Source organism: Epinephelus fuscoguttatus, linkage group LG17, assembly GCF_011397635.1.
Source record: "Epinephelus fuscoguttatus linkage group LG17, E.fuscoguttatus.final_Chr_v1".
NCBI lineage: Eukaryota > Metazoa > Chordata > Actinopteri > Perciformes > Serranidae > Epinephelus > Epinephelus fuscoguttatus.
This window is the reverse complement of record NC_064768.1, coordinates 26,354,171-26,377,255: the sequence shown is the minus strand read 5'-3', so window position 1 is coordinate 26,377,255 and position 23,085 is coordinate 26,354,171. Positions and strand designations below refer to the sequence as shown.

General features: G+C 41.5%; 1 protein-coding gene across 4 annotated transcripts in view; it reads left to right on the top strand.

Annotated features, from left to right (window-relative positions):
* Window positions 1-23,085, top strand: part of elmo1 (engulfment and cell motility 1 (ced-12 homolog, C. elegans)) — a 145,969-nt gene that overhangs the window by 92,650 nt on the left and 30,234 nt on the right. For 3 of the 4 annotated variants that reach the window (XM_049601787.1, XM_049601788.1, XM_049601786.1), the window contains one exon: window positions 14,785-14,921. In XM_049601787.1, the coding sequence (XP_049457744.1) occupies window positions 14,785-14,921 (137 nt within the window). Of the gene's footprint in view, window positions 1-14,784; window positions 14,922-21,344; window positions 21,812-23,085 lie in introns of those variants that run through there. The other variant, XM_049601789.1, reaches the window with a different exon arrangement.

Genomic DNA, 23,085 nt, shown 5'->3' with positions numbered 1-23,085 from the left:
ATCTCTCTCCCTCTCAACTTTAGCTTTTTGTTTACATTCCTCACTTTAATTTCTCTTCTTGTGTGCTGAACTGAACTGTCAATCAGAGAAATTTCATTCACCGACGGGCTTCACTGTGCCAACCCTGATTCAACATGCTACATTGGCATAAAAAAGGCCAACTAGTGCCAACAAGGGCCAACAGAGGGCAGACTTTCACCAATGACCCAACTTTGACTGACCGCTGACCATCAGCTTGGTGTGTCAGGGCCTTTACATGCTGTTAAGCAAAAAAGCCAAACATTTACTGGTTGCATACTTCTTAAATGTGAGATTTGATCATTTTCTTTGTCATAAATGATATTTTTAAAAAAGTAGCTTTGGATTTTTGGACTGTTGGCTGGATAAAACCTACCATTTAAAGATGTCACCATGGGCTCTAGGAAGTTGCACAGGGCGTGTTACACTATGATCTGACATTTTTTTCGACAAAACAATTAGTTGTTAAGATAAGGAGCAGATTAATTGATAATGAAAATAATTGTTAGTTGCAGCTCTAGTGAGAGCTATGATATGGTGGCAGTGAATTCAGCCTGATTGTGGGGAAAATATTGTGTGGATCATGATGAGCATTTTTTTAAGCCATTAAAACTTGCAACAATGCACAATAACTACAAGATAACTGATATAAAAACATCCACCTTTCAAGACTATAGCAACTTAGTGTTTCACACTCAATAGATTTTGAATGGAGAATCACTTTAATAAGATTAATTACATTTCTGACCCACAGGGAGAGACTTCTTCCCCACATGCTGACAAGTCATTGCATTATCCAGTAATTGATATGATACATGAGCAGTTGCTTAGGACAAAAAAGGAACCAAGATATGACTTTCTAAGAGTTTCCTTAATAAATCTCATGTTGATTTTCCATATTGTTTTAAATCACTGCCACCTCTTAGAGTTTTATGAAACACGAAGGAAGGACATGCTGAATTATGGTGCATGAAATTTACCTTTAACATGTTTGTGTCTTGTCTCATTTATTATATTCAGTGAGCTCCCTCTGTAAACAGTTGCTTCCACTAATGAAGTATCAGCAGGATGAGAATTTATATCCGACATCATGCATTAGTATGCTAACATAAGTGTGAGCTGAACATTAGCCTGAAAACTGATCCCATTTAAAATGACTCGTAAAGTCTCAAGGTTTCGGGCGCTAATCCCTCCCGTAGGTCTCCTTCCATGATTCATAAGTGAAGTGGATTATGGCGAGGGGAGAAAAAGGCCAAGCAGAGAATCCCAAGTATCCCTCAAGTCGTGACATGAGTATCTGTTTGGCAGTCAGCAACCACTTCACACAGTTGTCAGTTGCAGCCTTGTGTTAAAGGAGGGGTGCCGTCTTCAGGGTTTTCCACTTGGTAGCCTCAGGCATACACCAGCAAAAAATGTTTTCAAATTGGAATGCACAAATAACAACAAACTTGACAGATGGGTGCTCGAGAATCTCAAGTTTTCAGCATCCTTGGAGTTTTTCAGAGGCTCATGTCCCCTGTCAGCTCTCAGCAACCCTCGGTGGATTGAAGTGGCACGGTGGATGAAACATCGCCCAGCCTATGACAGTGCTGCCACTCGCTGCCGTACTCTGAGCTCCTTGGATGTAAATTACCATCAAACTCTCCCCAACTTGTCTCCTTGAAACTTCTTTTTTTTTTTTTCCTTTTCCAGAAATTACACACTGTGCTCTCAACTAACTGAAGTTGTTTTCCCTAAAGGCCCTTTACTAGCAGGCAGTAAATTACTGACAGTAAATTATTTAAGAACAGATACAGAACAGAATATATTTGGGTACAGAAACCAATAAAGGGCAACTGAGTCCAAACTTTTCCATTTGATAATTATCATTTCTTGCAATCACAGATTCAAAGGACGCAATATCTGTGATTAATTTATTATTTATTCAGTACATTATAAATAAAGAAGTAGGGAGAGCAGGGACAAAGAATTGGGGAGGTTTGCAACACAGACCTTTTCTTTTGTAATACAAAAGTCAGGAACTTGGCAGGAAGTCAAGAGGAGGAACGCCCCACAGTTTAGTCTGCAGTCAAAAATAAGCACGATTAGATCAGTTTTGCCAGTGTTACAGTAGAAAAACGGATTTTTCACTCATTAAGAAAAATAGAATATGGAAGTGTTGTCCATTTTTAAAGGGAAATTTCGGTTTATTTCAACCTGTCTCCTATCGTCCTAAATTTGTTTCAAGTGACTGGTGACATAAAAATAATAGTCAGCATGTTAGCCGTTAGCCTAGATAGAGCTGGGGCGCGTAGTAGCGTCAGACCTGTTAAAACGTAAGTGAACGTGCATACTTCAAGTGCAAAGTTAGTCCACTAAACAAGCTTTTTCTCCACAAAGACCGCCTCATATCGTTAGGATAAATGTCAGGGAACATATAGAAAACGACATGTAAATGTGTTGTCTTACCTTACTGGTGTGCTGCCATGTTTGTTTACCATCTAGCTCTGCTTTCCAAAGCGTGGCCAAAATATTGTGAGAACAAGCAGCGATCTCATACCGTGCCTGAAGTCTCGCGAGAACAAGCCACAGCAGCTGCAAGGCAGAACCGGACAGTAGCCTGAAAAGTTCATTCATTTATTTTATGAAAGATTTATAGAATAATGGCTGACTTTTTGCCGGACTTCGACTTTGTGGAGGACGAATTTGATTTTGTAGAGTTTGATGGCCGCCCTTATTTATTTGAGCCAGAATACACTGACAAAGAGCTTCGTGAAATTGAAGAATGGAGGAGGAGAGAGAGAGAAGCGCAACAGGTAGAGGACGAGAGAGGAGGAATGGCTGCTGCCAGGCTGTGTAGCTCTGGAGATTGGTGGTGTACCTGTGAATGCTGTGCCCCAATGCCTCTGTTGCAAGGAATGGGACCGGTTGCAGCCTTATTTTCAAGGTCTGGATGTAACCGAGGACGAGACACCTCCACCTGGAGTAGTATCCAGCTGGGCTTTATCTAGAGCTCGCAAGATATATTTCAGCCGCGCTTTGGAAAGCAGAGCTAGATGGTAAACAAACATGGCAGCACACCGGTAAGGTAAGACAACACGTTTACATGTCGTTTTCGATATGTTCTCTGACATTTATCTTAACGATATGAGGCGGTTTTTGTGGAGAAAAAGCTTGTTTAGTGGACTAACTTTGCACTTGAAGTGTGCCTGTTCACTTACGTTTTAACAGGTCTGACGCTACTATGCGTATCTCGGCTATTATATATACAACTATTATTTTTATGTCACTAGTCACTTGAAACAAATTTAGGACGATAGGAGACGGGTTGAAATAAACCGAAATTTCCCTTTTAAGGTAATGTTTGATTGGATATTGTAAATGCATATTACCTTTTAGACCTGACCGTAGGCTAAGTGTCAGTGAAATCTACTGCTATCTTTAGTGCTAACCAGGGTGAAGTTGACAGACAGGAGGAACGGAAGCAACACTGTTACTGGTCGGTTTGTTTAAGACTATCCATGCTTCAAATAAAAAAGAAAGCCAGACTTGGAGCACGTGATAGTTAAGGATTTAGTTTGGTTTAACCCTTTGTGGTCAAGGGTATAATTAACTGTTTTGGACCACTTTTGATTGTACCTTTAAATTTCACCTTAAAAACTTAGTTTTTTAAAAACCACCAATAGGAAAGGGGGTGTCATGTTTTTTCTTTGCTTGCAAGCACTTTCTGCTTGCGATCACTTTTGTTGGAATAGCCCGTTTTTACCGTTTTCTTTCTGCACCAAACGCGCACCAAACGTGACAACAATTCAGGCATTGCTTAAATTATTTATCATGAGTCTGGTTTTACTTGGCCTATCAACACAATTTAATAGTATGTATTTGAAGTTCGCACTTTCGACACAAGCTGAAACGGAGACTCAGCGAGGCTGCGTCTTGCTGCTACGTCACCTCCGTGGACTCCAGAGGGTTAAACATTTTATTCCAGCCCAATTTGATTCATCAGAGAAAATGGTGGTTATATACTTAGATGTGTTTGACACTTTCGACCAATTCCATACAATTCTGCCATTCAACTTATAAATTAATTTGAGAGTAACATGGCCATTTGCGTGGAGCACTAACTGAAGCATTACTGAGCTTTGTATACCAGAAATATTACAGACTGACTTGTTTGGAGTCGATTTATCCAACAGTTACCTTTGTCCTGCTCCTATATTTCTTTCATTCTAAACTCCACACTGACTGCATCTGAGTCATTTATCCAGAATTGTGAAAAATGGTTGGTATTGATAGAGGACACAACAAAAATATGGTTACTCTAAATAAATGCATTTCTATGCAAAGAGGGAAATTTGTGTAGTGTATTACTTTGTCCCTGCCCTCCCCCATGCTTCATTTTTACCTCCAAGACATATCCCTGAGTCTCTGTTTTTAAGTTTAACGGGTTTAGGACAGTACCTGTGTATACATTTCCTACTGCATCTGTAGTTTAAAAGTATAATTATCATTTATGCCCATATACAGGCTGTGTTTGTGTGCTGTCATGTGCATGTGTACGTGTGCACGCACACATATGTGCACATAAGCTAGAGAATTTTCTGTTGTTTTGTTATGATTAAACAATTCTGTTTTTCTGTTTGGGCAAACTCAGACAGATTGTGTGTTTGTTTGCATGACTTACACTGTCTGATCTGCGGTTTTCCTTCAGAGGAATCTGCCATGATGTGCATATCATAATCCATAGTGTTGCTCCCATACCTGATGTACGGAGACTTGAGTTGTGTTTAAGTGTTTTTTAATAAATGCAACCTAAGGCAGCTCTGACTTGATACAAAACCCTTGATGCGGGAGCACAAGTCTTATTGTATTTGCGGAAACACGAGTCTGTGAAAGCAGATGTAATGCTAAATTTGTTGGAAGCGTGTCTGAGTCCGGAGTGCTGATGGATTCGCTACATGCCTCCCTCGGTCTCATCTTCCCTTCTCTCCATCTGCTGCTCTGCTATCCCTTGCTCTCCCTCTGTTCTCTAATGCATCTTGACCATTGTTGGGGACTGCATGCTAAAATGGTTTAGTTACGTAATTAGAAACCACAGAGAATATAAGGCTTTGACTTTCTCCCTGGTTTCATCCTTATCTAATCAAGTCTCTCCATATGCTTCTTTTCCTCCCTGAAATGGAATACTTGGTGTAAATAAACTCAGAATAGATTAAAAAACAAATTCATTACTTTGGACAAATAGTTTATTTTGCACAGCATTATATTATCTTCCACTGCAACTTGAACCAGTGACCTCATTCTTCTGGCTTCATTATATAATGATCATTAGTTTTCCGGGTAGAGATACTCGAATTGGAAGAGCAACCGCAACCCAGCGGCACTGCTGGTGTGACCCAAGCATTATAAACTGGTTTATCATTACACAGATGCCAAACTTCAAAACCCAGAGACATTACATTTTAATGTGACATATTTGGCCCAGATTCTACCCTAACATGGTCAGCAAGATATAAATTAGCTTGTAAGCTTATTAGTTTCCCTCGCTGAACTCAGGCTACTCATTGTAGTTGTGCTTCTCGTATTGCTAGCCAATTTATATGTTTGGCTGACTGAGCATCTGTGTGAGTCGTCTCTATGTGTTGTTAAAGGGACAGTTCACCCCCAAAATGAAAAATACAATTTTTTTCCTCTTACCTGTAGTGCTGTGTATTAAACTAGATTGTTTTGTTGTACAATAATAGCGTCCATCTTAGCTGAGATGTAACATGTAGCTAGCTCGATGGTGCTAGGTGAGCTAGCAGTAGGTGCACACTTCCTTCTGCGCAGTGATACAGTCACCTGGTGTGGTTTGGTAGAAAGAAAATAGTTCCTAAATGAAACTGCTCACAAAAAGGTCTGTGGATTATCTTGAGTAACCGAGTCATGATTTCTGGAAAAAGACATCGCTGTTAAATTTTGTTATAAATGTATTTTGTGGCGCTTTCAGCACCATTAGCCGAGTGTCTTCTAGTTCCATTACATTTGAGAGAAGACAGACATCTCTACAGCCGAAATCTTTAACACTCTGCACTAGATTGGAAAAAAGCACTACAGATAAAAAGAAAAATACCTATTTTTGAACATGATGCAGTATTCCAAGGTCGTTCCCCATTTCAATAAAAGTTGTGCACGCAAAATGTCTTTTTTGTGCACAAAAGTGTCACATGACCTGGAATTGTATATGTAGCTGTTATGACAAAATTGCTCAGCGTTGTTCCTGAAGACATGCTGAGGTGTAGGATGATCCTAACCCACTGAGAGCCATCTACTGTACGTATCTGATTTTTCCCAATTGGAGCAGCACAGTCAGTGAAAACGACAATAAATAGATTGGTTCGCTTGATGTATGACTTTACTATGAGCTTATTTTAGCCTGGGATAAGCCACATATGCATTACCAGTATCTGTGGTGTTGTTTGCTGTGGCATAAGAAGTACACAGTCAGCCTGCTAAGTCATCTAGCTGTCCGTGGTTTGCATCTCTGTATACCTGCTGCCTTGGCATCCTGTACACATGCAAACAGTGACTGGACCGGAAAGATGGTGCTGACGCTGCTCGCTGGACACACACACACACACACACACACACACACACACACACACACACACTCACTCCCCTTGTCACTGTTGGACATCAGAGCATGCTGGTATTGTAATTAGAGTGAGGATGACACTTTTTGCTGTGTATTCATCATGTGGCAAAGCTGCAAGGTGACTCTGGGGGTTGTTTCGCTTACTTTGTGCACACTCACATACACACAAACAAATACACACCGGACCTTGACAGATGTCAGGGTGGCATTCAACCCTCATGTTTCTTTCTCTATTTTCTTATCCTCACATATACGCAGACACACAGCTGCACACACATACTCTTTTGACATACAAGCTTAGTCACCTCTCCCATCTCCAGGACTCATCTGTGTGGTGGCCAGTTGTGTAATTAGCTCTCAGTTGACGTCACAGAGGCCTCACGTTGAATGGACTTTGATAAGAGTGTGACAGACGACAGCTGTCCAGCACTCAGTCACGCATACTTTCACATTTACATAAACTGAGTCACTTCAGGGAGACGGCAGTGACCCCTGACCTCAGAGCAACCAGACACGTCCCAGGAGATGGATGGATGGAACTGACTTGAAACTCCACTCTGCCCACAGAGCTTATGATGCGTTCACATCAGGTTGTTAAGATCATAGTCATGAGCAACAGGAGTGGAAAGCAGCATATTAAACATGGCCAAGTTTCAAACAATGAGATGTACATGTGTACGAATAATCCCCGTAAGCAAAATTCTGAATCTATAGACCGTTCTGAACACACTCACTCTTATAACATTCTTTACATGGTCATCTGCTTCAGGCACACTAATGCAAGTGTTACATTAAACTGACACATTTAGCTACATGCTAATGTCAGGGAAACATGTAATCTTGGTTGCTGATGTTGTTAATTGACCTTTTGCTAAGCCCCGCCCCTTTGCAATGGTCCAACAAGCTGTCGCAGTAAGCATGGAGCCCACACTGTAACTAACTGCACTCCCTGAAGAAATATTATCATATTTGTGGAAAAAATGAAAGCGTTATTCCAAAGAGAAGCAGACAGAGGGGTCTACAGTCTGTGTTTGAAGGATATATCCAGGATGTCAAACTGACTCAGCAGCAACAACAGGTTAAAAAGACAAAGATAGTTAGAAGCTAAAGCCCAACTATAGGTTACAGCTCACAGTGTAAAAGTGAACCAAACACATCACTGCTGATCACCACAGAAGACAATGAATATAAAGGGAAACTTTGCTGATATTGAACCAGCTGTGTGGCATCGCAGTGTGTGCAGATGAACGGTGTTTGCCTTCACCCCTGTACCACTTTCAGCACCTACACCTCCGCTGCCGGATGGGCGGAGCTGGTTGAATATTAGCAGAGTTTCCCTGCTTCCCTTCACTGGTTTCCATGCAGCAGGGTCGGTCTTTTTTTCACTGTTATAATCATTAAAAAGCAAAAGCAGCATGTGTATACATTCAGTAGGCTATATCTTCAGTAGCTAGCTAGCTAACCCTACACTTCTCAGGGTTTGATTTTGGTTTTGGAACAGGGAAGAAACGTATATATTTTTCCAACCTCTCCAGGTAAAGAGTGTCATTAATACACGACGTGCCCCAGGCACAACATTTAGCTCCAAATCCACAAAACCAGCCTGAAACTGAAGGAAATCTGAAACTACTGCATTAGAGTCAATGGAGCGCAGCCGTGTTGTTGTCAGACCCTGGTCTGGGCCAGCTGATGCTACGTTATGATTGGCCAGTCTGCGTCTGGGGGCAGGACTTAGCGAAGGAAAATTTGTCCCAGATTCGGATTATATTCCTGCTGAAACATGTCCAGTTGTGTTTATAAGCTTTTATTGGTGATTTTTCAAAGTACAAAGTGCTTCTTTATGCTGTTACACTCATTGTAATCATTACTTCCTTCTTCTTGCTGCCCTATTGTGACACTGTTTAACTGAAGTGACAGAACAAAGGTGAACAGTTGTACCACCAAATCACATCTATGCGTCATCATTTTCTAGTGACATATGGTCACGAAGTATTGCACCGTAACTGTAAAAAAGTTGTTCTGCATATGGGCATATGGTCTGGCATAACCTAAACAGGTCGTCACAGTGTCCTGTTACCGACTTTATGGGAGGTACAGGCTCTGAACATCTGGCTGTGCAGATGGATGAAAAGCATACAGGACAAAGAAAACTCATTGCAGCCCATTTTCCATCCATCTTAGGGGTCTGCTGTGGTCCCATATGCTCGGCCAGAAAGAGTCATAAATTGTGACTTAAATTGAGCGAGAGTTCAACTCTACCCTGCTGTTTCGTGGCGTGTCATCCAGTCACAAGCAGAGTACAATGTGTGTGTGTGTGTGTGTGTGTGTGTGTGTGTGTGTGTGTGTGTGTGTGTGTGTGTGTGTGTGTGTGTGTGTATGTGTGTGTGTGTGTGTGTGTGTGTCCGTGTCCCTGGCTGCGTGACTCATCTATCGAGAAGTGTCAGACTCCTCAGGCACTCGATGCGTCCAGTCGCCCACCCCATCTCCATCACCATGTTAGACTGCCTGTGGGAGAGAAGGCCGTTCCTCAGTGGAGGGAAGGAAGGTATAGAGGTTTTACGTAACCTTGTTTCAGCCAATTAAGAGTCCAGATCACAGTGGTTCAGGAGCACTAGCCTCAGGTTTCTAACCTGTTTTAGGGACATGGGTCATGCCAGGATGTAGTTTTTTAATATCTATTTATTTCCACATAGAAGAAGAGATCTCTAAGTAATGACTGCGTGGGAAAAGACCAGACGAAAGTGCTGGTAGAATACATCTTAACTCCGGAAGAAAACTGCTTCCTGTGGTCAACTCTCTATCAGTGATGTTACAGAAGCAGTTTTCCATTAACTGCAAAGACGGTATACCCACTTTACGCTGTGTCTGAAATCATTCACTGATTCATTCATTTACTACTCCTTACATGAGAGACAGTTTCTAGTTTTTAGGGGTTTTTTATTTTATGTTTTTTAAAGCTGTTGCTATTTCAGTGTGTTTTCCGTGTATGAAAGATAATTGTTACATTTTGGCCCCTAAAAAAACCCTCTAAAGCTTAAGACATGTCATGTTGAGTGTAGCCCCTAGTGTCAGTTGCTGCTTTTTCACAGACAACCACACAAAGTTATCACTACTTTTACTGAATCTGTACTTCCTCCACCTATGCATTAGCTTAAAATCATGTGGCGAGCCCTAATTAAATGTGATTCCTCACCTGGAGAGATGATCTCCAGAGTTATGACTCACCAGGCAATATCTTTTTGGCCATTGTCTTTATAATGATGGTATTGGGGGTCGTTTTGCTCTGAATATTTCTCGACCTCAACGATTCCCCCTTATCTCTTCTTTGTCACACATGAGCCGGAGCAACAGAGTTCTCTTTGCATCAATGGTGAGGAGAGGAGTCGAGCTGCCATAGGAGCAAAGAAAAAGAGCTGCTACGGGAGCTGTTGCGTACAAGCAGAGAGCGAGTGGGGAAAAATGCGTTTAATTCCTGGAACAGCAATAAGTTGGACAGTGGGGTAAAGTGCCACTGGGGTGGCATGTCCAGGAGCACTGACACGCACTCAGCCACTGCTGGTGTAAAAAATAACAGGGCTGTATTTTTGACGTTCGCCACCAGCGTATTTTGGCCTTAACGGGTCACATCATCAATTTTTCTAAAGGACATTTAATTTTCTCATTATCACAGTTAACCACAGACTGTAAATGCAATGCGACATCCAATCTAGAGTTAGCTCCAACCTCTTGTTTAAATATGGTCACTTCAGGCTCCAAAGGTCCAAGATGGCGATGGCTACAAGGCCAATCTGGAGTCCACAAACCACTGGGTGACATCATGGTGGCTACATCAGCTTCATTTATCTGAATGTCCAGGGCTGTAATAGCATGTAATGAGGAGAAATGGGTATAGCTCATGGCGTCTCTGCTAAAGGCAGAACATTCTCGTTATGCGTCTTCTATATATAAGTGACACTCATCTCTTTGTCCGTGAAGACAGTAATGACAGTGTGCGTTACTGAAAGTTTCCTAATGATTCCCTGTTGCCTCACACACACAAACAGGATGACTGCGCTCAGCCAGATTAAGGTCATGTGCAGCTGAACGATTTGGGGCAAGAGAAGCGAGGAGTTCTGTGTTTCCTTTTTTTCTCCTTCAGTACAGCCAATCCAGCTACTAAGCTCCATCAGTCAGCGTGATGGGTGGTGCAGTATTTTATTGTATAGCAGATGTTTCTATTCCAGAATAATGCTGAAGCATCACTTTAGTAAAAAAAATAAACAAAAAACAAAACAGGGGCAGATTTAAGGCTAGTAAGGCTTAAAGCAATAGTTACCTAATCACAGTAACATGACTTTGCACTCACACAGTGCCATCTCCATTCAGGGGGATAATTTTAAGTGCATTTGTGCAGTGGTGAGAATGATTCAGATGTGACATTTCAGCTGGCTGGAAAGCAGTTGAAATGCTGGAAAAGGAAGTACTGAAAAATATATTTTGCTCCATCTGGACTATTCTTCTGCAAAAACAATACAAACAGCTGGTAATTCTGAAAGGCTCAATGAAATACAGTGCAGTCTCTAAGTGTACGTTGGGTAGGACTGTTTTCATCTGCATTGAATTTAAAAGGATCAACATCTACGAGGTTAAAGAGCAGATTTTATTTGCAGGTGTTTGCATCAACATTTAATGAACCAGTGAAATTGCAGCGCTTTTTATACAGTCCATAACCCCAAAGGTAAAAATGAAATGTCTACAAGTCATTTGAAATCTAGTGTGATTTAGACTATATTTTGATTTTACTTCCATAGATACAAGTATTACACCACCATACTGTTGTGTTTTCATCTCAGGAGTCTGCTGAAATGCAGAGCAGCTGCGCCCAGATTTCCGCCTCTTAAATTATTTCCTCAGCTTGGATGAATTATGTTTGTTTGATGAAATATTCAGTGATCCACACTCTGTAACCATTTGGGTAGGCTTGCGATCAGAGTATTACAATGCAGAACAATGTTTGGGAACTATTTTGAGCGTCAAATCACAATAATGTTTTTTGTTGTTTTTTTTTTTTTTTTTTTGCCTCATCGCTGTGCTGCTTCAGGTCCTGCTGGGTCCTGTGAGAGGTAATAAAACTGTCTGCGAGTCAGCGTGCCTTGCAAAACCTGAGGATGGAGAAATTTCTGCCGAGCCACATGAGACCGCTCACTGTCCGTATCTCCCAAATAAGCCTTGACATGTAATTCCCCTCACCTTGACACCTCGGGGCTCTGTTGGTCCTATCAATAAACAGTCCATTTAGCTCAGAGGTCACTCCAAACTTCAACCTTCCCAACAACTTTTACCAGTCAGCCTAAAGGATATTTGACTTTTTTAAAATTCACCCTGTCTCTTTCATCTTTGGTTTTTTTTTTCTCGCTTTGTCCCGAGGGGCAGTGTACTGTTGACTAAGCAGGCAGTCAGCATCTGTTTTGGCTCACCTCCATTAGTTTCCTGATTGACTAACGGCACCGGTAGCACATCCCTCCGGATTTTTCCATCTTGCCCTCCCCTTAATCTCCCATCCATCGCTCCAAATCAAGGCTCAGGTCGCCGTGCCCATGGCCTGCGGGCATCACTCATTATACCTTGAAGTTTCAATTGCTGCCTGACCCCTTCCATCCAATTTCATGGCTGCTCATGGTGGGCCGGTGCCCCTGCTGCTCTGCTCTGAAACTCTTTAAATGAACCAACCTTTGGCTCAAGGGCTGCCACTCATCTCCGCAAGACGACGAGAGGGAGACGAATTTAGTTCCAGTGAATGTCAAGCCTTGTTATTCTACCTCTTGGTTAATATGGTTTGGGCACTGAAGAGCTCTTGCTTTCCCTCTTCCCTCTCATTCTTATTTCAAACACACTCTCACACAAATAGTGGGGATTGAAGCGCTTCAGTGCACTGCCAATAAAGAAAATAAACCACCTCTGGCTTTGCAAAATGAAAAATCTAAACTTAATCCAGTTGGAACGGTGTTTGCTGGTCACAATTTGTCTCCAAGGGGTATTTTGTGTTTGAAGTTGATGAGGAGCTAAATTTTCAATAACACAGCCTTCCTTTGCGGGAGAACTCTATCTCATTCTCAGTGGCTGTTTCTGTGAAATAAACACATCAACTTTCTGCCATGTCTGTAACGCAGAATCTGAAAATCCCTCCCAGACTAGTTAGATTATCTCTCATGAGCAGTCTGTACTTTATCTTCAGGAAAATGCTCTGTTATGAATGTGACTCCAGTATGCACAAGTCTGATGATTTGTTCTTTCAAGCCACAGTGTCAGAACGATCATGTCTGATCATTAGACTGTCACTTTAAGTGTGATGCAGAACCTTTCAGCAGCAGCTATTTGATGACTTCATCTGTAACATTTTCTAGCTAAGTGATGTTTACCTGCAGTCGCTGTGTGTGTGGGCCTGTTGTTGTGCATTAGTCAGGTGTTCAGGTCCAGGCTCGAGGCTACATTCCTTCAGGCCCAATTGCATATTTATAAATTGAAGGCCACCATATGGCATGAGTCGCTCTAGAGGAGGAGGTAAAAAGTAAATGGACCTCTGCTGTCCAACTGGCCGTGTTTTATTTATATGTCAGTGTATGTGGACATGTAGTGATGTGAGGCAGGATCAGGCTTATTGGGATTAGATTCATTGAGCTTTTAATTAAGAGAGTGCAGAGGTAACAAATAAATAAAAGAATGCAGACTATGGTCAGATGAGTCACTGATACAATATGTGTATTAAAGGTCCAGTGTGTAGGATTTAGGGGATCTACTGGCAGAAATGGAATATGATATTGATAATAATAAGTTTACATTGGTATATAATCACTTGAAACTAAAAATCATTTTGTTGTCATTATCGTAGATTAAGTCCTTCATATCTACAAAGGGATCTGGTCCTCTTCCACAGAGCCTGCAATGTTGCATTGAACAGCTCAAACGCCAGCCTTTGAGAGGGCCTTTTGTTTTTTTTGAAAACCTCACTATGTTGAAGTGAGGCCACCATATGTTCCTCTACATGCTTGAAAATGGAGGGGCATGCTGTGGGTTGCAATGCCACTAAATCCTAAAGGGATGTGCAAAATATTGTATTTTTTGCCGATATCCGTTATGCGCATATATAACAACTCATTTGACCGTTATCTATATATCCACTTTTTTCCCCCACTTAATTTTAGTGATCATGAAGTCTCTTTTGTAGTAGTAACATCATATTATGCATGCTCTTATAATGGTAGTCAACCAGCAGATGGAGACATGTTATACTATACTTTTCAATGTATGTAATAATCATTCATTGTGCAAATTAAGAAATACCATGCAGATATTGGCCGATAACAATGACACACTAACATTATCAGGGTGTTGGACGATTCTGATATTTTATTTAAAAGCCAATATTGACTAATACCAATGACGTGCCAATATCAGTGTGCATCCCTAATCCTACACACTACTCTGTTAAAGGAAAGGTTTGTCATTTTGGGATATTAGCTTTTTGATTTCTAGCTGTAAGTTAAATGAGGAGATGGATAACACTGTTACTGTACACTGTCCCTCAAGTATCAACAATAGAGATCAACGTTGAAGGAATACCTCGCCCACAAAATGACCATTTGTGTGTCAGTTACAAAAACAGTGAACATTCTTGATGGATCCCAGGGATCCGTGTTTGACAGCAGCGAAACTATATCAAAACATTTACAAACTCTCACACAATTTACACACACAGCTAATTTACAAGTTACCACTAAAAATAATCCCATCATGCTTGTTTATATTTTCTTGGTCATAGATCTGACAAAATGGTGGAACTGACAATGTCTGTTAAACTGTAATTGCTTGGATCTGGAAACACAATGTTCAGCTGGAACCAACCGCTCACCATTTACTTTGTAAATAACTTTATGATAGTGCCAAACACCAATAAATACTGGTTCTAGCCTCATAATTATAGAATGAATAAGTAATTGTCACACCCATTAGAGCATTATTAAGGGCACTGATTACAGTTTAGTATAAATAAACAAGTAATTAAACTTGTGATAATTTAAGTGTTGCCATAAAATAGATGGCTGTGACTCATTGGTATCAGGTCTCAATTTAACTGCTGCTGTAGGTGACAACTTTTTTATCTCTTGTTTCCACAGCCAGTGAAAACTGCCATGACTTCCACCCCATGTTCTTCACCCACGATCGCTCCTTCGAGGAATTCTTCTGCACCTGCATCCAGCTGCTCAACAAAACCTGGAAGGAGATGAGAGCCACAAGTGAAGACTTCAACAAGGTACACAGCGTGTGTGTGTGTGTTTTTTTTGGGAGATGGCAGGTTTGAGATGAGTGAGAAACATCGCTGTGTGTCATTTCCATGAGGCATACTGATTATCATTCAGTTTTGAGCTTGTGGTGCATTCACACTAGAAAGAGACAAAATTGGGTACACTTGGTGCCAGTATGCATACGAAATGTGTTTGATTATTGAGTGTGTTGTTGATGGACACCTCGCAGCTGGAAAAAGTTAAAACACATTGTAAACACGGATTAGACAGCGACAGGAACATTTTTTAGTAAGTTTCCAAATTTGAAATTGGCAGTAGCTTTTTCGGAGTCCCAGTTTGATCCCTGGCAGTTTGTTTTTTATATAATTTTCTGTTGATTTGGGACACAGCTCATGTCTTTGACTAATTAAAAAAACATGAAAAGAACTGAACAGGAAAAGATGCAACATTACAAGAAATCACAGCGTGATTTTTTTTTTGCAATGAAATCCATTTTTGGGGGGCTGGTATGCCCCATATTAGGACGTATATGCATTTGCATTTGAGCTGCTTTGACAAGTATACACGGTCTTATCAAACAAATACTGTTTAAATTTGTTTTAATAGTTCTGGACAGCTTCCTCTTATGAGCTTTAAAGGGACAGTTCAACCCAAAATCAAAAATACCTATATTTCCTCTTACCTCTGTTGCTATTTATCAGTCTAGATTGGTTTGGTGTGAGTTGCTAAGTGTTGGAGATATCGGCCGTAAAGATGTCTGCCTTCTCTCCAATATAATGGAACTAGATGGCACTCAGCTTGTGTTGCGCAAAGCACCATAAAAAAACATTTTAAAAACTCAACAGTAATGTCTCTTTCCAGAAATCATGACCCTCATTACTCAAGATAATCCACACACCTTGTTGTGAGCAGTTTCATGTAGGAGCTATTTTCTCTTTATTGAACTACACCTGCATCTACTCATGAATGAGAGGCTCATACTTATGACATGCATGGTTCAGATGAGTCACAGCTCATAACTGTACATCTCAGAGCTGCAACGTTAGCTAGCTCAATGGTGCTAGCAGTAGATGCACGCTTCCTTCTGCGTGGTGATTCGGCTGGTGGATGTAGTTCGGTAGAGAGAAAATAGCTCCTACGTAAAACTGCTCACAACAAGGTCTGTGGATTATCTTGCGTAACCAGGTCATGATTTCTGATTTCAAATGTATGTTTTGGCATTTTGAGCACCACAAGCTATATAGATCCATGATATTGAAGAGAAGCCAGACATCTCTAGGGCTGATATCTGCATTCAGCAACTCACACCAAAACAGTCTACACTGATAAATAGCCCTAAAGGTAAGTTTTTGGGGTGGACTGCCCCTTGAATCTTGAAAGTGAAGCCTAATAGTCAATGACACTGCAGACCAAACTGTTTTTTTTCCAGGATTAAGGTGAACTAAACTGAATTAAGGCACAGTAGGATTTCATGCTTTTTTGACTTTCTGTTGTAGACTCTGGCAGAAAGCACAGCCGCACAGCTCAGTCATAATTACAACAGTATTAATCATATCTCAAATTGTGTTAGTTATTAGAATGGCATTGCCAAGAGTCCCATGCAAATATCAGGCCTGATTAAAACGCAAAGACATGGAAGGGTTTTTCTCCCCTGTTTGCACAGATGAACTTGCTTTAGGCATTTCCTTTTTAAGGGCACAGATTGAGAGCGGGAACTGCATACACATCTCGGGGGCTTTTTCAGAATTTGAATTTTTCCCACATTGTTTTTTCCCCCTCTCGGATATGAAACATTAGCTGCCTCTATTGGCTGAGCCCCTGATTAAGCTACTACATCTTCATTTGGAGCTCATTGGAGTCTGGATGAAGATGAAAAACTTCCTGTAAGCTGGCTAATGTTGAGTCGGCTCGCACAGGAAATATGAGTGTGTGCACACTGCCAGACGGCAATAGTAATGAGGTGTTTATGACAGATATTGTATGTTGTGTATTCAATTGGGCATCAGATGTAGCAGTCAACAGATGCCGTATCTTTTCCCATCATTTGTCAAACAAATCATGATTATCTTGCAGTGTCAAGTACCCTACTTTCACAAACTACTAGCCACCCTGTGTCCAAGCTTTGGTCTGAATCTTTTGCTCACATTTACTGGCTTTGATCAGCAATGAATTGGTTCCTCACACATGAATGAGCCAGTCCTCGCCCTTGCATTTGCTCTGCAAGTCCAATATGTCACACTACAGTAAATGGACACATATTGTGCCACATGAAAGTGAGTCTGTAATAGCTTATTCAGCCTCCAGCATCCTGGAAAATGAAATTTCAGGAGTTTGCACATCTTATTTTTGTTTGTGAATGGAATGATGGTTCATGTGCATAAATGGAGTGATGCTGGAGTTGCATCATCCTCAGTTATTTCACTACGAGTAAAATGATGGAAGACGGCAGTGTGGGTTTCATAAGCCAGTCTGCTGTTACAAACACTCCTCGGATGCGAGATTGTGAATAAAGTCTGGCTCTCAACTTTCACAAAGGAAATAACTGAGTGATTTTGAAATGTATTGTTGTTGTTGTTCTGAGATTTGGTACAGCGTTTTGATCCACTGCAGGAGGCTACAGATAGAGAATCATAACATATTGTTGTGGAGATGAAAAACAGAAAAATGTATTCATCCACTGTCGCTGCGGTTGAACACACCTACAGTCTATTGAATCCTCACCACCATCTGTTTTTCTACTTTGGCCAGTCACTAAAAAAAAACTTTTGGTAGTAGCATCACTTCTGAGCATGGTTTTATGTTTGTTTTAATGAATTTAGAGACGAAAACGGATAATTTGTCACCTCAGTCTGTCAGTCTGATGATCTACATGTTGTACACTTTATGTATTTTATGATAGATATAGGGAGGATGCAACCATCTCTAATAGGCTTGGGATGACTGCCACATCACATGTTGAGGTGTATCTCTAGTTCATGTTGGGGTAGAATTCAACACACGTACCGTACACACACCTCCCATAGCAAGCGATCCTATTATCCAATCCCATCCTTCACACCCCTCCCTTGAAGGCGAGAGTCAGTTTCGATTGAGTTGGGATAGATGATGCTTCCCTTCCCTCTCCCCTCTTTCCTCCCCGACCTCATCTTTCATCACACGGTACCTTGGGAGTTTGAAATTCAGCAGCAGCTTGTCGATAGCAAGACTGTTTGGTCTCAAGGGCTTCCTATCAGCTAAATGGTGCGTGTGGTGCTCTTCGCTTCCAGCCTCGAACGCTGAGTGTCTCAGTTTGTATCCGCTATGAACTTGGAAATACTCTGGAGACATCAGCCCCTCTGATGATGTCTGAAAGTTGTCATTTTGTACCGAATTCTGTCAACAAGGAACTGAGTTGTTTATCTGTAACTGAAACAGTCGTTGACTGCACATTTTATAAAACAAAATGTGTAGAAGGTGGAGAGGAGGAAGATGTCTTCTCCGCACACTGGGAAAGCGCAGTGTAAATCCATCTAAAGCCTGAGCATTAGCATTAAATGACAAAATGTTTTTAATGACAAGAAGAAGAAATTAGTTTTAAATCAAAGTGCTTTCATGGGGTCAGTAAATTGAGTAATTAAATGAGAGGATAAAGGAAAAGCAAATCACAAAAGTGTCTTTAGCTTTTCTTCTATGACTTGTCAGAGAATATTTCTTTGGATTAAATCCTTCGGACGTGTTTGGACAAAAGTGCGGAGCAATCAATTAAAGCTACAGTTTGTAACTTTTATGAAAATAACTTTTTGTTGTCATTTTTTTCTGAAACTTTCACTGTATCCACAAAGTATTACATGAGATAGTCAGTCTGTGAAAAAAATTGCGTCCCTCCTTCCTCTCCTGCCTCTAATGGCGTTCCCTAGAAACTACCACGGTGCATCAGAAACAACCAGGCAGAGCCAAGGAGTCTGTGACACAGCTGTCAATCATATTAGTCACTGCTTGTGAGCTGTGGTCAATTTGTCAAACTCAGCAGCGCTGATCAAATATGAATCAAGATTCTGTTACTGCCTTGCCTATTTATCACCTTAAATTTTTACAGAAACATATTTTAGTGTACTGTTTAGCTGTACAATGAGAACATTTGTGACCCATTCACCAAGCTGAAAACAGTCGTCCAAAGCACCAAGCATCACCCAACTTGATACTTACCACCCACCAACAAACTGCTCTCTCATTTTACAGCTAAACAGTACACTAAAATATGTTTCCAAAAACATTTTAGGTGAGAAAAAACAGTACAGTAACAGAATCTTGATTCATACTTGATCAGTGCTGCCTAGTTTGACAGTTTGAGGAGCACAATTTCTTATCTCATCTACTGCTGTGTGGATACAGTGGCAGTTTCAGCAAATATGACAATGATTTATTTTTATAAAAGTTACCAACTACAGCTTTGAATAAAAGCACAACCACACTCTCTTGGAATGGAAATGTTTTCCCGACAGAAGCCCACATCTGCCACGGTACACCTACGTCTCTGAGTTTAGTGAGTTCATCACTTTTGATAAGATAAAAAATGCATATGCCCAAAATTTAAAATAAGACATCAAAAGTATTTAAACGTTTTACAGGAGGCGGAAAATGGATGGTTTTGCTACCAAATGTTTTTTCATTTTTACATATTAATGGAATATATCAAGAAATAACTAAACATTTGACACAGGGATTAGAACCTGGACAATTTTTTTTAAACCTTTCCTGTGTCTATAAGGGATAGAAATAAGGAAGAAGGAGAGAATAAATAAAACTTAAAGGGATGAAAGTGTATCTCCACAAAGGTTATAACATTTGAGCAAGTTTGGAGGAATAATGTCAAAGATAATACTGATTTATATAAACACAAAGTGCTGACTCGCCTTATGATGGATGGTGTAGGCATAACTATGAACAGAGGCTAGGATCAGTAATACATAATATTAATGCCGTCCATCCCACTTCCGCTGATTTGAAGCACAGTTATCGTCCTTTTAACTGCAACCAATTGGTCATTTAAACTGGACTATTGAACTTTGTAGTTGAGCTGCCTCGTCTTAGGCAATCAGTCATGTAATTGGTTATTGGTGTCTCAGTCGACTAAGAAATGTATGGTCTTGATGAAGAATGAGTCTTAAGCAGCCATTAGTCATCAGTAGGAAATGATGATTTACACAAATATGCTTTGGCGTTTGGTAAGCAACAATCTGACAGATTTGTGTTGTAAAAGGACTAGTCTCTAGTGTGTGAATGTAAATGCAACGCCGCATTCAATTCTTCATGTACATACGGTAAATGAGGATATATCCTCTCTGGGGTGTGTGGAAGGATAATAAGCTGCATCGAGGATAATCCTGAGGGCGTCCACTTCAAAACGTGGCTCGTTGTACGGTTAGATTTCCCTGCAGCTCCCACAGTCACTGCCAGACACTGACAGCACCGAGCATTCTGAGGTGTGGAATACTAAAACACCTCGCTCGGGTTTTATCGATATTTGGATGTGCACGGCGCTGTGGCCTGTGAGTGTGTGTGAGCATTTCTTAAACGCTGAAGGCTCTCTCAGCCGCTGGCTCTTCATGGCTCACTGAGCATCTGCCCCTGCACACAAAGACATGAACATACATACACACACACACACACACACACACACACACACACAGGCTTGTACATGAATTTATGCTCATTATAGACAAAGGCACAGAGGCTTAAATGAAGCTTAAAAACACTGTGGCACTGATGCCCCCACACACACACATCATGTAGAGCCAGTATACAGTCTGTCTTGTTTGCTTTCTGACTGTAGTGTTTAGTAAAGAAGTGGTTATAGAGAACAAGAGGTGTGTGTGCTGTGTGTACGTGACGTGTGTGTGTGTTTAATGGAGGCAAGTCTGATGCTCCCAGGGCACAGCTCCGACCGTCAGGCAACCGTTTCCCCTGTTTCCATAGCAACCCCTGTCCAATTACCGCTGCTGCGCTGCACTACTCTGGCTCTGTTTCGGTAAGATGGAGCCACTTCTCCGCTGCATGTGTACACGCTTGTGTTTATTTGCGTCAGTGATTGTGTGCGTCTATCAGACTCTTTCTTGTACGGCTGCCTGTTGTCTCTTCATCCAAACGTCTGTGCTGAGAGCTTCTCCTCCTCCTCTACCTCCCCACCAGAAGAAAAAAAAGCCTCCATCTCTCTCTGCTTAGAAAAAAAATCCCTCACTGATGTAGTGGCTTGCAGCCACTCATGATACCCCTCCTCCTCCTTCTTCTCCTCCTCTTCTCTCATCCCTCCCTCCCTCCCCCTCCGTCTAAACCCCCCCACCCCCCCCCTTCACACACACGCACACACACTTATCATGTGATCCACTTGCTGCACCACCATTGGCGTCTCTGATCGTGGCGTGTGTCCAATCAGGGCATAAGCCCGGAGATCAACATAAGCGAAGCAGAGCAGCCTGGCTGATGCTCTTAGAGTCACAGAGGGAGGGAGGAAGGCAGATAGAGAGGCATACAGAAATATTATAGCCGGGGGGGGGAGAGTTAGAGAAAAAACGGGGAGAGTTTGTTCTTAGTTTTTTTTTATTTATTTAAAGGGAATATGCTAAAAGAGATAGTCAAACAGGAAACCTGAAGGAACAGCCTAGAAAGGAAGAGGCACAAGGAGGAGGTGCACGAGCTCTGTTGACAGATGAGTCTTCCCTTATTGTGGCTAACGCTAAAGCTAACTGTCCACAATCAGCTAGACCACTCTTCCAAGGAGCCATCTGCTTCCTCCATCCATCCTGCCATCCATCCCTGTCTCCCGTCGGGCGCTTAAAAAGTCCTTCTCTGGCAAAAGCAGGAGGATTCACCGGTCACTGTGGAGAGTATCACACTTCACTTGGAAACATGGAGGTGACATGTAAGTACCAAGAATGGGAAAGATAAAGAGAGAGTGGTTTTCAATTAGCATGGCTGGATGGAGTAAGGGGTGGTGGTAGTAAAGGAGGAAGAGGTACTGTTTGTGTTGTTGCCTGGCTGCGGAGGAGGAGTGGGAGGAGGAGGAGGGGAGGGAGGGAGGAGGATGGAGAGTGCAAGGAGAGGAAAAGAAAAGGCAGGGATGGAGAAGATGGGACAGGGGCAGAGGGGAAGAGAAAGAGGAGGGACAGATGGGGCTCAGTGGAGACTCAGCGAGGCGTAAGCAAGTTAGACAAGGACCCAGATCACAGCCTTTTCATTAACACACACACTCATACTCACACACATATAATCTGCTGGATTACAATTCCACCCTCACCGACGCAGACCCACATCCACATGCATGTGTACACACCTTCCCCCCCATCACACTCCACTCTGTATTCCAGTGTACAGTGTATGTGTGTGTATGGTGGGGGGTTGGGCTTTGTTGTTGTGAATGGGATTACTCCACATCACCAACACCCACCATTTGTCACCAGAGGAATTCAATGCCACTACCACTGATCTCCTCCAGTCCACACCGTCTCTCTCAGCCTTGGATGAGCTTCAACCAGTGTTTTAGCCAGAGGGGTTTGACACAGGATTAGAGTGGGGTCAGCCCCAGACTGTAGAGCGGGAGTCTGTGAAACGCTGCCAGAACCTGATTTCATTTGTTTTGGACAATAAACAGTACAATTTCATCCACTTGCTGTGCTTTTAAACCTGGCTTTGTATGAAGGAACTGGGTCTTGGCTGCATTGAATGGTGCTGAATTGTTTAGTAGATTAATTAAAAGAAATATTTTCCAGCATTTTTTTTACTACAAGTGCAGTATCATCAGTCATTTATCAAGAGTAAAATGCAAACATTTGCTTGTTCCAGCCTCTCAGATGTATAGTTTTGTTGCTTTTCTCTGCATTGCATTCAATTTACTATGATATTAAACATTTTTAAAAGGCTAACCTGGGCTTTGGAGGTTGAGATGGCCATTTTAAATTAAAGGAATAGTTTCAATACACTTTTGCAGAAAATAGAAGTTCAGTGCCACTCTCACAGCTAGAAAACAGGTTAGCAGGTTAAAGACTGGAGGAACGGAGAAACAGCTGGCGTGGCTCTGTCCAAAGGTGAAAAAAAAATCCCCCTATACCAGCACCTCTTGAGCTCACTAATAACCAATGTATCATTTGTTTTATTTATAGAAAGAACCAAAGTGTAAAAGGACACCATTGTGGTTTT